Here is a 15,454-nt window from a genome sequence, read left to right as displayed (position 1 = left end):
CCACAAAGATGAGGAAAAAACAGCACAAAAAGGATGAAACCATCAAAGAACAGAACACCTCTTCTCCTCCCAGGGATCACAACTCCTCACCATGAAGGGAACAAAAAAAGACAGAAAATGAATCTGACGAATTGACAGAAGCAGGCTTCAGAAGGTGGGTAATAACAAACTTCTCTGAGTTAAAAGACCATGTTCTAACCCAATGCAAAGAAACTAAGAACCTTGAAAAAAAGTTAGACAAAATGCTAACTAGAATAATCAGCTTAGAGAAGAACATAAACGACTTGATGGAGCTGAAAAACACAGCACGAGAACTTCGCAAGGCATACACAAGTTTCAACAGCCAAATTGATCAAGCAGAAGAAAGGATATCAGAGATAGAAGATCAAATCAATGAAATAAAATGAGAAGTCAAGATTAGAGAAAAAAGAGTGAATAAACATCAACAAAGCCTCCAAGAACTATGGGATTATGTGAAAAGACCTCATCTACGCTTGATTGGCATACCTGAATGTGACAGGGAGAATGAATCCAAGTTGGAAAACACTCTTCAAGATATTATCCAAGAGAACTTTCTCAACCTAACAAGGCAGGCCAACATTCAAATCCAGGAAATACAGAGAACACCACAAAGATATTCCTCAAGAAGAGCAACCTAAGGCACATAGTTGTCAGATTCACCAGAGTTGAAATGAAGGAAAAAATCCTAATGGCAGCCAGAGAGAAATGTCGAGTCACCCACAAAGGAAAGGCCATCAGACTCACAGCAGATCTCTTGGCAGAAATCCTGCAAGCTAGAAGGGAGTAGGGGCCAATATTCAACATCCTTAAAGAAAAGAACTTTCAACCTAGAATTTCAAATCTGGCCAAACTAAGCTTCATAAGTGAAGGAGAAATAAAATCCTTTATGGACAAGCAATTGCTGAGAGACTTCGTCACTATAAGACCTGCCTTACAAGAGCTACTGAAGGAAGTACTCAGCAGGGAAAGGAGTAACCAGTACCAGCCAGTGCAAAAACGTACCAAATGGCAAAGATCAATGATGCAATGAAGAAGCCACATCAACTAATGGGCAAAACAACCAGCCAGTAACAAAACGGCAGGATCAAATTCAAACATAACAATATTAATGTTGAATGTAAATGGCCTAAACACCTGAATCAAAAGACATAGACTGACAAACTGGATAAAAAGTCAAGACCCATTGGTGTGCTGTATTCAGGAGACCCATCTCACATGCAAAGACTCACATAGACTCAAAATAAAGAGACAGAAGATTTACCAAGCAAATGGAGAGCAAAAAAACAGCAGGAGTAGCAATCCTAGTCTCTGATAAAACGGGCTTTAAACGAACAAAGATCAAAAGAGACAAAGAAGGGCATTACATAATAGTAAAAGGATCAATGCAACAAGAAGAGCTAACTATCCTAAATATATATGCACCCAATACAGGAGCACCAAAAATACATAAAGCAAGTTCTTAAAGACCTACAAAGAGACTTAGACTCCTGCACAATAATAGGGGGAGACTTTAACACTCCACTGTCAATATTGGACAGATCAACAAGACAGAAAGTCAACAAGGATATCCAGGACTTGAATGCAGATTTGGACTAAGCCGACCTAATAGACATTTACAGGACACTCCACCCCAAATCCACAGAATACACATTCTTCTCAACACTACATTGCACTTACTCCAAAACTGACCACATAATTGGAAGTAAATCACTCCTTGGCAAATGCAAAAGAACGGAAATCATAACAAACAGTCTCTCAGACCACAGCACAATCATTAGAACTCAGGATTAAGAAAAGCACTCAAAGACGCACAATCACATGGAAACTGAACAACTTGCTCCTGAATGACGAATGGATAAACAATGAAATGAAGGCAGGAATAAAGATGTTCTTTGAAACCAACGAGAATGAAGACACAACGTACCAGATCCTACAGGACACATTTGAAGCAGTATCTAGAGGGAAATTTATAGCAGTAAGTGCCCATATGAGAAACAAGGAAAGATCTAAAATCGACACCCTATCGTCAAAATTGAAAGAGCTAGAGGAGCAAGGTCAAAAAACTCAAAAGCAAACAGAAGACAAGAAATAACTAAGATCAGAGCAGACCTGAAGGAGACAGAGACATGAAAAACCCTTCAAAAAGTCAATAAATCCAGGAGCTGGTTTTTCAAAAAGATCAACAAAATAGACTGCTAGCTAGACTAATAAAAAAGAAAAGAGAGAAGAATCAAATAGATGCAATAAAAAATGATAAAGGGGAGATCACCACCGATCTCTCAGAAATACAAACTACCATCAGAGATTACTACAAACAACTCTATGCACATAAACCAGTAAATCTAGAAGAAATGGATAAATTCTTAGACACTTGCACATTCCCAAGACTAAGCTGAAAAGAAGTTGAAACCCTGAATAGACCAATAACAAGGTCTGAAGTCGAGGCAGCAATTAATAGCCTACCAATCAAAAACAGTCCAGGTCCAGACGGGTTCACAGTCAAATTCTACCAGACATACAAAGAGGAACTGGTACCATTCCTGTTGAAACTACTCCAAACAATACAAAAAGAGGGGATCCTCCTTAACTCTATGAGACCAACATCATCCTGATACCAAAATCCAGCAGAGACACAACTAAAAAAGAAAACTACAAGCCAATATCCATGATGAACATTGATGCAAAAATCTTCAATAAAATACTAGCAAATACTAGCAAACCGAATCCAACAGCACATCAAAAAGCTTATCCACCATGATCAAGTAGGCTTCATCCCAGAGATGCGAGGCTGGTTCAACATATGCAAATCTATAAACGTAATTCAACACATAAACAGAACCAAAGACAAAAACCATGATTATCTCAATAGATGCAGAGAAAGCCTTCGACAAAATTCAACAGCTTTTTATGCTAAAAACTTTTATGCTAAAGTCTCTCAGCAATTGCTTGTCCATAAAACGTATCTCAAAACAATAAAAGCTATTTATTACAAACCCACAGCCAATATCATACTGAATGGGCAAAAATTAGAAGCATTCCCTTTAAAAACTGACACTAGACAAGGATGCCCTCTCTCACTACTCCTATTCAATATAGTATTTGGAAGTTATAGCCAGAGCAATTAGGCAAGAAAAAGAAATAAAGGGCATTCAATTAGGAAAAGAAGTCAAATTGTCCCTATATGCAGACAACATGATTGCATATTTAGAAGACCTCATTGTCTCAGCCAAAAACCTCCTTAACCTGATAAACAACTTCAGCAAAGTCTCAGGATACAAAATCAATATGCAGAAATCACAAGAATTTCTATACACCAATAACAGACAAACAGGGAGCCAAATCATGATCAAACTTCCATTCACAATTGCTATAAAGAAAATAAAATACCTAGGAATACAACTAACAAAGGAGGTAAAATATCTCTTTAAGGAGAACTACAAACCACTGATCAAGGAAATAAGAGAGGACACAAACAGATGGAAAAACATTCCATGCTCATGGTTAGGAAGAATCAATATTGTGAAAATGGCCATACTGTCCAAAGTAATTTATAGATTTAATGCTATCCCCATCAAGCTACCACTGACCTTCTTCAAAGAACTGGAAAAAAACACCTTAAACTTCATATGGAACCAAAAGAGAGCCCGCATAGCCAAGACAATCCTAAGCAAAAAGAACAAAGCTGGAGGCATCACGCTACCTGACTTCAAACTATACTACAAGGCTACAGTAATCAAAACAGCATGGTAATGGTACCAAAACAGAGATATAGACCAATGGAACAGAACAGAGACCTCAGAAGCAAAGCCACACATCTACAACTAGCTAATCTTTGATAAACTGGACAAAAGCAATGGGGAAAGGACTCCCTGTTTAATAAATGGTGTTGGGAAAACTGGCTAGCCATATGCACGAAGCTGAAACTGGACCCCTTCCTTACACCTTATACAAAAATTAACTCCAGATGGATTAAAGATTTAAACATAAGAACTAACATCATAAAAACCCTAGAACAAAACCTAGGCAAAATCATTCAGGACATAGGCATAGGCAAGGACTTCATGACTAAAACACCAAAAGCAATGGCAACAAAAGCCAAAATAGACAAATGGGATCTAATTAAACTTAAGAGCTTCTGCACAGCAAAAGAAACAACCATTAGAGTAAACCAGCAACCAACAGAATGGGAAAAAATTTTCATAATCTACCCATCAGACAAAGGGCTAATATCCAGAATCTACAAAGAACTAAAACTGATTTACAAGAAAAAAACAAACCCATTCAAAAGTGGGTGAAGGATATGAACAGACACTTTTCAAAAGAAGACAAATATGCAGCCAAGAAACATATGAAAAAATGCTCATCATCACTGGTCATTAGAGAAGTGCAAATCAAAACTACATTGAGATACCATCTCACGGTCAGTTAGAATGGGGATCATTAAAAAATCTGGAGACAACAGATGCTGGAGAGGATGTGGAGAAAAAGGAATACTTTCACACTGTTGGTGGGAGTGTAAATTAGTTCAACCATTATGGAAGACAATGTGGTGATTCCTCAAGGATCTAGAAATAGAAATTCCATTTGACCCAGCAATCCCATTACTGGATATATACCCAAAGGATTATAAATTGTTCTTTCATAAAGACACATGCACAGATATGTTCACTGCAGCGCTGTTTACGATAGCAAAGACCTGGAACCAACCCAAATGCCCATCAATGATAGACTGGACAAAAAAAATGTGGCACATATACACCATGGAATACTATGTAGCCATAAAAAAGGATGAGTTCGTGTCCTTTGTAGAGACATGGATGAACCTAGAAACCATCATTCTCAGCAAACTGACACAAGAACAGAAAACCAAACACTGCATGTTTTCACCCATAGGCGGGTAACGAACAAGGAGAACACTTGGGCACAGGAAAGGGAACAACACTCACAGGGCTAGGTGGGGGGGGGGGGTGTGGAGGGGAGGGACAGCAGGGGAGCCGGGGAGGATGGGGAGGGATGACACTGGGAGAAATGCCTGACGTAGGTGACGGGGGTAGGGTAGGGGGACGACAGAGACAGCAAACTACCATGGCATGTATGTACCTATTCAACAATCCTGCAGGATGCAGGACATGCACATGTACCCCAGAGCCCAAATACAATTTAAAAAAAAACCCAAAAACTAAAATCCAGTTTAAATATCCAAGACAGTAGGATAGTAAGTTCCTATGTTCAGGAGGAGAGAGAAAAGATTTTGTTTCTGAAAAGGAATCCCACAGAAATAGGAGACTCTAAATCCAGAAAACTCTGATGGAGACAAAAAAAAAAATATTTCAAGAAATATCCCACAGAAAAATACATTCCCAATGCCCTACTTTGATGATTTGATAAACATCCCCGAAATTACAACAAAATAATTAATGAATCACTTAGGTAAAGATCTAAGAACTGGGACGAATCTCATTGCTCACTTCAATGTCCAGCATCAGTGTCCCCACACGCCAACCCAGTGGTCCCGTCCCCTCCCGACATGGAATCCCTCACGTCACCATCTGTCTCTAGAACAGTGGTCAATATGCAGTTCTCTGCCCCTTTGGGTCTGTGAATGGATTTCAAGGAGGTTAAAGGTTAAAGCTCCCGCAATTTTATGTAAAACTTTGGTTCTATAATGTATGTATCCAAAGAGATCGAGAACTCCAATTCTAAGGCGAGAGCCTGAGGAAACCCTGCGGGGCCAGCCCAGCTGCGCCTTGCCGCACAGCGCCACTCACCTGGGTGTGGGCAGCCCAGACTCCCGGGGCAGAAGCCGCTCCATGACTCTCAGCTCAGTCCCCCAGTCCTACCGAGTCAACCTCTCGCTCCGCCCCCAGAGGGCTCCCGCGGCTGGTTTGGACAGCGGCAGGACTACCGGGTCAGGGCCGCCCGTGCGAGCCGCCTCCGCGAGCTCCGGACGCGGGCGGAAGCAGCTTGGCTCTCCACACACAGCCGGCCCGCCGGCCCCACGCGGCGTTCTCCCGCAGGGCCCGGGGACCTAGGCGTCCCTTCTGGATTGTTTCACGCAGGAGGTACTAGGTTCGCACTTGGGCGTGGGACGAAGAATCTAAAGCCAACAGTGAGCATAAGCAGATACTGGCAAGTCGGTGAAGTTTTTAGAAAATCCTGTAGAAAATGAACCACCACCCTATTTTCAATATACTAATAAATGGATGAAGGCCACATCAAACAAAAAATACCTGTTCCCAAGTTAGGGCACTAATGAGAGAGAACTGCGCAAACCAGCTCAAGTGTGAAGCTATGGGGAAGGTGCGAGGGGAAAACATTTGACCACTGCTGCTGTCCTATGTAATAGGAATGTTATCATGGCCAGACACTGTAGCACGTACCTGTAATCCAGCACTTTCAGATGCTGAGGTGGGAGGTTTGCTTGAGGCCAGGAGTTCGAGATCAGCCTGGCCAACACAAGACTCCGTCTCTATTAAATAAATAGGTGGAAATGTTGTAAATGCGAACAATGAAATCGGAAAAGACTTCTCTACTCCACTCCCAAGATCCCAGGGGACTGGTGGAATAGGTAGGTTATCCATTCTGTGTGAAATCAGGACCCCCCTGACTGCTTCCCCACTACATCATCATTCCCAAACTCTCACATATGTAGCTGGTGTTTGCGATTCCACGTTTTGAGCTTCCTTTTAGCTGAGGTCACAGCCTTTCACTCCTACTAAAATGCAAATAATTCAAGAAGAAAAGTTAAGCCTTATCAGTCACATCTCAACCTCTCTTTTCTCTTGAGAGCAGGCCTTGAAAGAGTTAGAAAAGGGCATTAGATTCTAAGGGCTGAGCAGAAAGGTACAAAAATGGAAGAGCTTGCAGAATCTGACGAAAGCTGACCTTGAGTTGCATTAACTATACCAAATGGACCCTTACAATGGTTAAACTTACAGGATTTGACTTTACGATGGTGTAAAAGCCATATGCATTCAGCAGAAATTGTACTGTGAATTTTGCTCTTTTCTCAGGCTAGCGATATGTGGTGCAGACCATGATGTGGGGCAGCAGCAGCCAGACGCAGCTTTCAGCCAGCCACGAGATCACAAAGGTAAACCATCCAAACTCGACAGCATTCTATGTGGATGCCCAAGTGCTTATTCTCGAGTCTCACCAGAAAAGAAATTGATTGCCCTGTCACTGTGGCATCCCTGTCATCCAGCAATTTTAGACGTTTCAAACATTCTTCAGCCCAGTATCCTTTCAGCTGTGTAGGTTAATGGTGAATGCCCATATACAACCAGTTTTTCACTTTCAGTACAGTTTTCAATAAATTAGATGAGCTAGTCAACACATTATGAAATAGGCTTTGTATAGATGATTTTGTCCAACTTTAGGCTAATTTAAGCATTGTCAGCACGTTTAAGGTAGGTTAGGCTAAGGCTATGATGTTCAGCAGGTTTAGGTGTATTTAATGGATTTTTGGCTGATATTTTCAACTTACAGTGAGTTTATTGGGATGTAACACCATTGTAAACTGAGATGCATACAACTTATAAAATGTTCAAGGCTTAAGATTTCTGACACCAAGCAGCAGAAAAACAAATGATCAACATAATATATGGTTTCTTAGGTTAAATTCCAGGAATTTAAAAAGTACTAATGAAGCACAAAACTCACTATTATTAAGTAACATTTAAACATATATAGAGCGAGTGAGCAAGCTCTGGAGAATTAAGAACAATTGCTAGTAAAAGGGTTAAGAGTAAAAAACCATAGAATATAAAAGATGAAAAAAACAGGAAAGATATAGTAGAGAATTCAGCAGTTCTAGAATCTAATAGAAGCTCCAAAAATAGAGAACAGAGAAAACTTGGGAAAAAATTATTAAATATAAAAAACACTCCTAGGGACCAAAGGGAAAAAAAAAAAAAGACAATCTCCAAAGCACTCTGCTGCACAAAATTAAAAGGCCCATTCATCATTCTGAAATTGAAGACGACCAATATCTTTTAGGATCTTTTAAGAAAATTAACATTGAACCTGGAAAGGTAATATGAGAAAGGCATGTTTATTCTCCCTGCAAAACAACACAACAAAACCACTACAAACAGGGTAAACAAATTGCTGAAAGAGTGTGATCCAAATTTAAAGCAAACTAGTATGTGGAATGGCTTTGTACAGTTTTCATTTAACCTTGACACTTATTCTCCCTGCAAACACATAAGTCATAAAATTAGGCAATCAAGACTGTGTGTTAATTGGCCCATCCAGTGAACAATATTTATATACACACTGGCTATTTTCAATTTTAGAACCTGTGGCTATAACAAGGGAGACTTTATGTGAATTATGAAATTAACTTCATGTGAATTATGAAATATTAAAACTAAAATTTAAATATTAACCTGTGGATATAACAAGGGAGACCTTACAGTTATAGAAGAAAATGCAAATGTTAACTTGGGAAATGTAAATGTGCAGTTTACAGATGACAAACAGAGGAAAGGAAAAGTTGCCTTTAAAATCATCTCACAAAGTATACTTCTAAGGTAAGTCAGAGACGTGAGTTAAATCTTTACATATCTAAAGTCAATAGATGTCTCAAGTTGGTGAGATAAAAATACAGGTTGAGCATCCCTAATCCAAAAATTCAAAATCCCAAATGCTCCTAAACCTGAAATGTTGAGCACCAATGTGATACCACAGATTGTCCACATGGGTGACCAAGATAGTGACACCTTAGTTTTGGCAACTTTGTTTCATGTACAAAATTATTTAAAATATCAAAAATTATCTTCAGATTGTATATGAGGTATATATGAAACAAATGAATTTCATGTTTAGACTTGGGTCCCATCTCCAAGATCTCTCGTTATATGTTATGCAAATATTCCAAAATCCAAAAAAAAAATCTGACATCTGAAACATTTCTGGACCCAAGCATTTCAGATAAGGGATACTCAACCTGTTTATGATGGCAGTGAACAGAAATGATTGTTGGATGTGGAATGGCAATTTGGAAGGGGAGGAACCGAAGAATATTGCTTTCCATTATAAATGCTTCTATAGCATTTTATTTTCTAATTTATGTGTGTTACTTTGATAATTTTTAAAGAAATTATTCAAACCTATACCTTGAAATGAGGAAAGTAATTGAACATAGGGACATTTGCAGTTCATCTGTAATGGTGGTAGACAGATATATGATACATTCCCTTTCTTTTTTTATATTGATTCAGTAATGCTATTATGGTAATCTGACAAATCAAGCAAAAACATAAAAAGAATCAGGGCAATGAAAAAATAAGACTGGCCTATACTCTTCCTAAACAAAACTAGAAAATGAAAAGACATACCAAATATTGCAAGTAACAATGCAAACACCTTCATTCATTTAGCCTTTCCCAGAAGTGAGATAACAGAATAAAGGTGAAATATTTCCTATATTTTTATTAACTGAACTTCCCTTTTTGAGTTTCTATGTTCTTTGTGTTCTTCTACTGGTATAAACACATATAAAGAACACTGATAATCACTGTGGTCACAGTAATTCTTTCCTTTCTACTTTTCACTTTTTTATATAGGCAACTAATCCTTCCTTTAGTGATCAAATCTGTTGTTTCCTTTGTGATTTCTGTTCCTTAGCTTAAAGCCAACCCTTCAAAGGGTTAATACTTAGATTTTAGTTTTAATATTTCATAATTCACATGAAGTTAATTTTGAGTATGGCATGAGGTAGGCATCTATCCAGTTATCCTAACACTATCTGTTGATATGCCCTCCTTTTTCATATGTGATGCCTCATTTATTAACTAAATTCCTGTAACAAGATATACATCAGGGACGTGTCATTTTGGATTGTTTAGGTGAACAGTAACAATACCAATCATTTTTGTCTCCCCATTATTTACAACTCATTGGGTGTTAAACATTTGGGTTCGTTCATTTAACAATTTATTAAGAACTTCAGGCCAGGTGCAGTGGCTCATGCCTGTAATCTTAGCACTTTGAGAGGCCAAGGCGGGCGGATCATGAGGTCAGGAGGAGTTTGAGACCAGCCTGGCCAACATGGTGAAATGAGGTCAGGAGTTCGAGACCAGACTGGCCAACATGGTGAAAGTCCATCTCTACCAAAAATATAAAACTTAGGCATGGTGGTGCACATCTGTAGTCCCAGCTACTTGGGAGGCTAAAACAGAAGAACTGCTTGAACACAGGAGGCGGAGGTTGCAGTGAGCCAAGATTGCACCATTGTACTCCAGCCTGGCTGATAAGAGCAAGACTCCGTCTCAAAAAAAAAAAGAACTTCATATATTCTAGAACTTCGTATATTCTAGGCATAGCAGCATAGTAAGTTTAAGATATATAATGGAAAATGAAGAAACACAGGGCTCTTTCCTTCATCGATCTTAAGATCTGAATCAAAACTTACGGCAAGAGTAAGCAGCACTGTTTTTTGTTGATAAATGGCTTTGAGTCCTAAGATTGATTTTCATTGCCACATCTGTGCAGTAATGTATATTATACATATATAATTTATGTGAAACTTTGATCACTACATTGGTTATACAAGACACACAAAAAATGAAAAGTTTCAAAAATATAGGAGTTGGGGCTAGGATACGGAACAAAGAAAAATTTAAAGTGCTGACGGAAAACTTAAGGGAAAAGTGTTTCTTCCTTTATTTCAAGGAAAGAGTGTATATTATAAAAACAAACATTGTTATGCCATTGAGTACAGCGCTCATGTCACAAACATTTAACCATTTTCATCACACATCTGATGATCTAAAAATCAAAATCACTTTGAAAGGCTTAAGTCTTCTACTGTTTCTTAAAGATCATGCTATCACATTATAGTGACACACTACTGTCTTAAAGACTCCAGTAAAAATGAGACCCAGTAATTTTTAACCGAAAGTGTATCATATCCTAGATACTTGTTTTATAAGATCAATAAACTCTATAGTAAGACTTGGCATTTAAACATTAAACATATCTAAACCCCTGAAGAATATACCAGAAATAAGAAAGACATTTAGAATGCTTTAATATTTCCAGTTAACACCATTTGTATCAGTAACTGCAATGTTGTAACTTTTAGCATCTCACATAACTAGTCAGTACGGATTTCTTTTTAAGTGTAGGAGAGAGAATACAAGGACAGGAGCTATGAGAATGTCAGGTTTTACACTTCTGTAAAAAACTCAAAAATAAAAACTATTTTCTTCTCTGCATCAAAACTACAGACTTGAAGGATGTTTCAGTTTTAATCCCATGACTCATCATCTACTGGATTGGGCACTTGTGAAGAAGAAAATCCAGCTGTGTTCAAAGTGCTCTTGCCCTGGTAGTTCTTTAAAAAAAAAAAAGAAAGAAAGAAAGAGAGAGAGAGAGAGACAGAGAGAGACAGAGAGAGAGAGAGAGAGAGAAGAAAGAAAGAAAGAGAAAGAAAGAAAGAAAGAAAGGAAAGAGAAAGAAAGAAAAGAAAAGAAAAGAAACAAACATTTAATTTTATGACAACTTTAAAGTTACATCACTTAGACTGAGAGCAAGGACTCAAGGTATCTACCATGTCTTCCCTAAATATACAAAGAACTTCATTCTCACTAAATCTGATTCACTTGATAAAAAGGCTCATGTCAAACCAGGAAGTCTAAATTGCAAAAAATGTTTCAAGAAAAATATTTTTTAAGCCATCAGTTTTGGCAAGTGGGGAAAACTTAATATACTATACTCAATGAGTAAGCATAAATATTTAATTAACATTCTTACTGTTTCTGTATAAAAGTGGTGCTGCCTATAAAAACCTGACATACCAAAAAAGACTTGCACCCTTGTGGCTGGGCACAGTGGCTCATGCCTGTAATCCCAGTAATTTGGGAGGCTGAGGCAGGTGGATCACTTGAGGCCAGGAGTTCAAGACCAGCCTAGCCAACATGGTGAAACCCCATCTCTATTAAAAGTACAAAAAAACAGCTGAGCATGGTGGTGCATGCCTGTAATCCCAGATACACTGGAGGCTGAGGCACAAGAATTGCTTGAACCTGGGAGGCAGAGGTTGCAGTGAGCTGAGATCATGCCACTGCACTCCAGCCTGGACAACAGAGCCACAAACTATCTCAAAAAAAAAAAAAAAAAAAAGAAAAGAAAAAAGAAAAAAAGAAAATAAAAGACTTTTAATTCTAATAGGTCCTGTATTTTACACTAATGTCAGAATTCAGAAATTAAATGATTCCATTAGAAGTTTAGAAGATTCCCAATTAAAATTTACAATCTGGGAAAGGAGACTGTTTGGGTATAAATCTCAAAGTTAATTCCTGACCTTTAAAACCAAAAATATGTATATACATAAAATGTTAATGAAATAATAAAGTAGCTACCTTCTAGGCATGAAAACAATGGCCTGATTATTATAGTTACTTCATAATATTAAGCACAACATTTACAAAGAGTAACTGAAATCCAAGTTCTGAATTTTTCCTTTCTACTAACCTTTCTAGTATCAACTGATGCAAACACACTTCCTCGTGTACTACCACTGAAGCCAGGAATGTGTGTACTAAAGGCAATTTCTTCCAGCCATGCAGGAACATCCTGTTGAGCCTTAAAAAAAAAAATGACTTCATATGCAACATAAAGTCTTAAAGATTGGAAAAGTTTACTTGTTATATACATATGCATAAAATGTCTACTTTCAACAACAAAGTTTTCAAGAAAACTATCCATTCCGTTTTAAAAGTTTAACTTACATCTGATAATACTTTTACTAGAGGCTGTGCTAAATGGTTATCCGATTCAGGATCAAAAAAGGAAATTGCTCTGCCAGTATTCCCACAACGACCAGTACGTCCAATTCGATGAACATATTCGTCAATGGTAGAAGGAAGATCAAAATTGATAACATGCTGTACATTTTCAATGTCTAGCCCTCTGGCAGCTACTGAAGTAGCAACAAGAACTGGGCACTTTCCACTGCGAAAATCTCCAAGAGCTTGCTCCCGCTCTCTCTGTTCCCGATCACTTGAAAGAAAAGAAACTATGTATTAGGACCACTCTTAAAATCATTAAAGTGAATCGTTAAAGTTCAACATACAAATTTCTTTTTAATAATCATAAGAATAGCATTTGGCCGGGTGTGGTGACTCACGCCTGTAATCCCATCACTTTGGGAGGCTGAGGTGGGCGGATCACCTGAAGTCAGGAGTTTTGAGACCAGCCTGGCCAATATGGTGAAACCCAGTCACTACTAAAGATACAAAAATTCAGCCGGGCATGGTGACGCACACCTGTAATCCCAGCAACTCGGGAGGCTGAGGCAGGAGAATCATTTAAACCCAGGAGGCGGAGGTTGCAGTGAGCTGAGATCGTGCCATTGCACTCCAGCCTGGGAGACAGGGCGAGATTCAGTCTCAAAAAAAAGAAAAAAATAGCATTTAACATTAATGTCCACGACTTCTTACATAACAGGTACTATACTAATTCCTTCCAAGCTACCATTTTATTTACTCCTTACAGTAATACTTTGAGTTGCAAAAATTATCCCCATTTGCAGATGAGGTAAAGTAACAGCTAATATGTTGAGCCAAAATATAAACTCAACTCTGACAAAAATCAAATCCTATTATATTCTCTATGCTTTATAGTCTTCACACAAAATATACAACTACTTGATTAGAATGCTTGCTTAAAAAATATTTTTAAAAGTATAATTTCAGAACACTATATATGTGATTAATATTTTAGGACCCACTAATAAAGTGCCAATAAAACTGTATTAATATGATATTTTAAAGCACTCCAATTTTTAAAAGGCATAAGAAAGATTATATTTAGCAAAGGGAAAACTTGATCAGGGGCCAGAGATCCTTAAGTGAGATCTCTTGAGAAGTTTCTACTCCTTATGTTGAGGCTATCTAAGGGAGACCTTTATCTTACCCACCACAACTACTTAATTCTAAAAACTAAGAATGAAGATGAAAAATAATAGTTTAGTACTCCTGGGTATTACCCTTTGCCTCACATAAAGGAGAATAATAATTTAGATCTGAGAGAATTCTGAATCCCAATTCCAGGATTATATCATATTAGTTATATAAACTGATGTTTCTTAAATACCAATTAGAAGTTATTCCCCTAATAGGAAATCATATTTATCTACTCACCCATGAATACTTGTAGTTGATATTTTTTCTTGACAAAGAAAAGTTGCAATAAAATCTGCTTTTTTCTTAGTTTCAACAAAGACCATAGTTCTTTCATCACCTACAAGACAACAAAACTATTAATATTCAAACTTCAAAAATGAAAAATAAAGCAGAGGTAGGAGGCAGTGCTTGAACAGGAAACTTTGTCCACCATTGTATTTATTTATTATTATTATTATTTTTTAGATGGAGTTTCGCTCTTGTTGCCCAGGCTGGAGTGCAATGGCATGATCTCGGCTGACCATAACCTCTGCCTCCCGGGTTCAAGCGGTTCTCCTACCTCAGCCTCCCAAGAAGCTGGGATTACAGACATGCACCACCATGCCCAGCTAATTTTTTATTTTTAGTAGAAACGGGGTTTCTCCATGTTGGTCAGGTTGGTCTTGAACTACTGCGCTCAGGCGATCCACTCACCTTGGCCTCCCAAAGTTCTGGGATTAGAGGTGTGAGCCACTGCACCCAGACTAATTTTTGTATATTTAGTAGAGATGGGGTTTCACCATATTGGCCAGGCTGGTCTTGAACTCCTGACCTCAAGTGATTCACCCACCTCGGCCTCCCAAAGTGCTAGGATCATAGGAGTGAGCCACCGTGCCCAGCCATCCACTGTATTTATTACCAGCACCCACAGCCAGGCCAGGTATATGAAAGAGACTCTAATTCCTGAATGGATGTCAAAGATACAAGGACTGTTTTCCTAGTTTAGGGATTTAAAAAATTAGTTTGCCCTTCTTCCTCCCAGGCCAACACAAGAAGTAGAACCTTAGAGAAAGGTAAATCATATCTGCCTGTTAACCCTTAGTAGCATAAAATTGTCTCAGTACTTTCCTTCCCTCCATTTTCCTCTCTCTATAAATGTCTTTTGATGTCTACCTCTCAAGATAATCCAATCTTTCATTCATCCTTGATTGTCTGAGGTGTTTACAATAGTGGTATCTGACCCAGGGCTGTTTATATAATCAGTGTTCCAAACATTATCTCTAATTCAAATCCTTTCATTCCCAAAATATTTTACATATTAAAAAATTAAATGACAATCTTATCCCAGGGTCTTAAGGAATTATTTACTCCTTAAAATACTTATCTGGTAGAAATTCAAGCATAGGCCGGAGATTTTCCCACACAGGGAATTTCCCTATAAAATCTTAAGAGAAGAAAGATCATTTATAGCTTTAAAGGATATAAAAATCATAATCACTCTCCCCATTTCTCTGTCAGCTCATATTTAGTGCCTACTAGAT

The 15,454-nt window shown here is 38.1% G+C and overlaps 1 protein-coding gene across 1 annotated transcript in view; it reads right to left on the bottom strand.

The window, feature by feature from the left end:
- Positions 1 to 11,134: 11,134 nt before the first annotated feature.
- DDX4 (DEAD-box helicase 4) overlaps positions 11,135 to 15,454 on the bottom strand; it is a 67,688-nt gene continuing 63,368 nt past the window's right edge. Inside the window, exons 19-22 of the mRNA XM_012457299.2 lie at positions 14,172 to 14,271; positions 12,759 to 13,029; positions 12,502 to 12,612; positions 11,135 to 11,362 (exon numbers count right to left, since the gene is read on the bottom strand). Coding sequence (XP_012312722.1) covers positions 11,276 to 11,362; positions 12,502 to 12,612; positions 12,759 to 13,029; positions 14,172 to 14,271 — 569 coding nt within the window. The 3' untranslated portion in view covers positions 11,135 to 11,275. The remainder of the gene's footprint in view (positions 11,363 to 12,501; positions 12,613 to 12,758; positions 13,030 to 14,171; positions 14,272 to 15,454) is intronic.

The sequence above is a fragment of the Aotus nancymaae genome, unplaced genomic scaffold (assembly GCF_030222135.1).
Source record: "Aotus nancymaae isolate 86718 unplaced genomic scaffold, 86718_ANA_hifiasm-v0.15.2.pri h1tg000014l, whole genome shotgun sequence".
NCBI classification, from domain to species: Eukaryota; Metazoa; Chordata; class Mammalia; order Primates; family Aotidae; genus Aotus; species Aotus nancymaae.
This window is presented reverse-complemented; position numbering and strand designations above follow the sequence as displayed.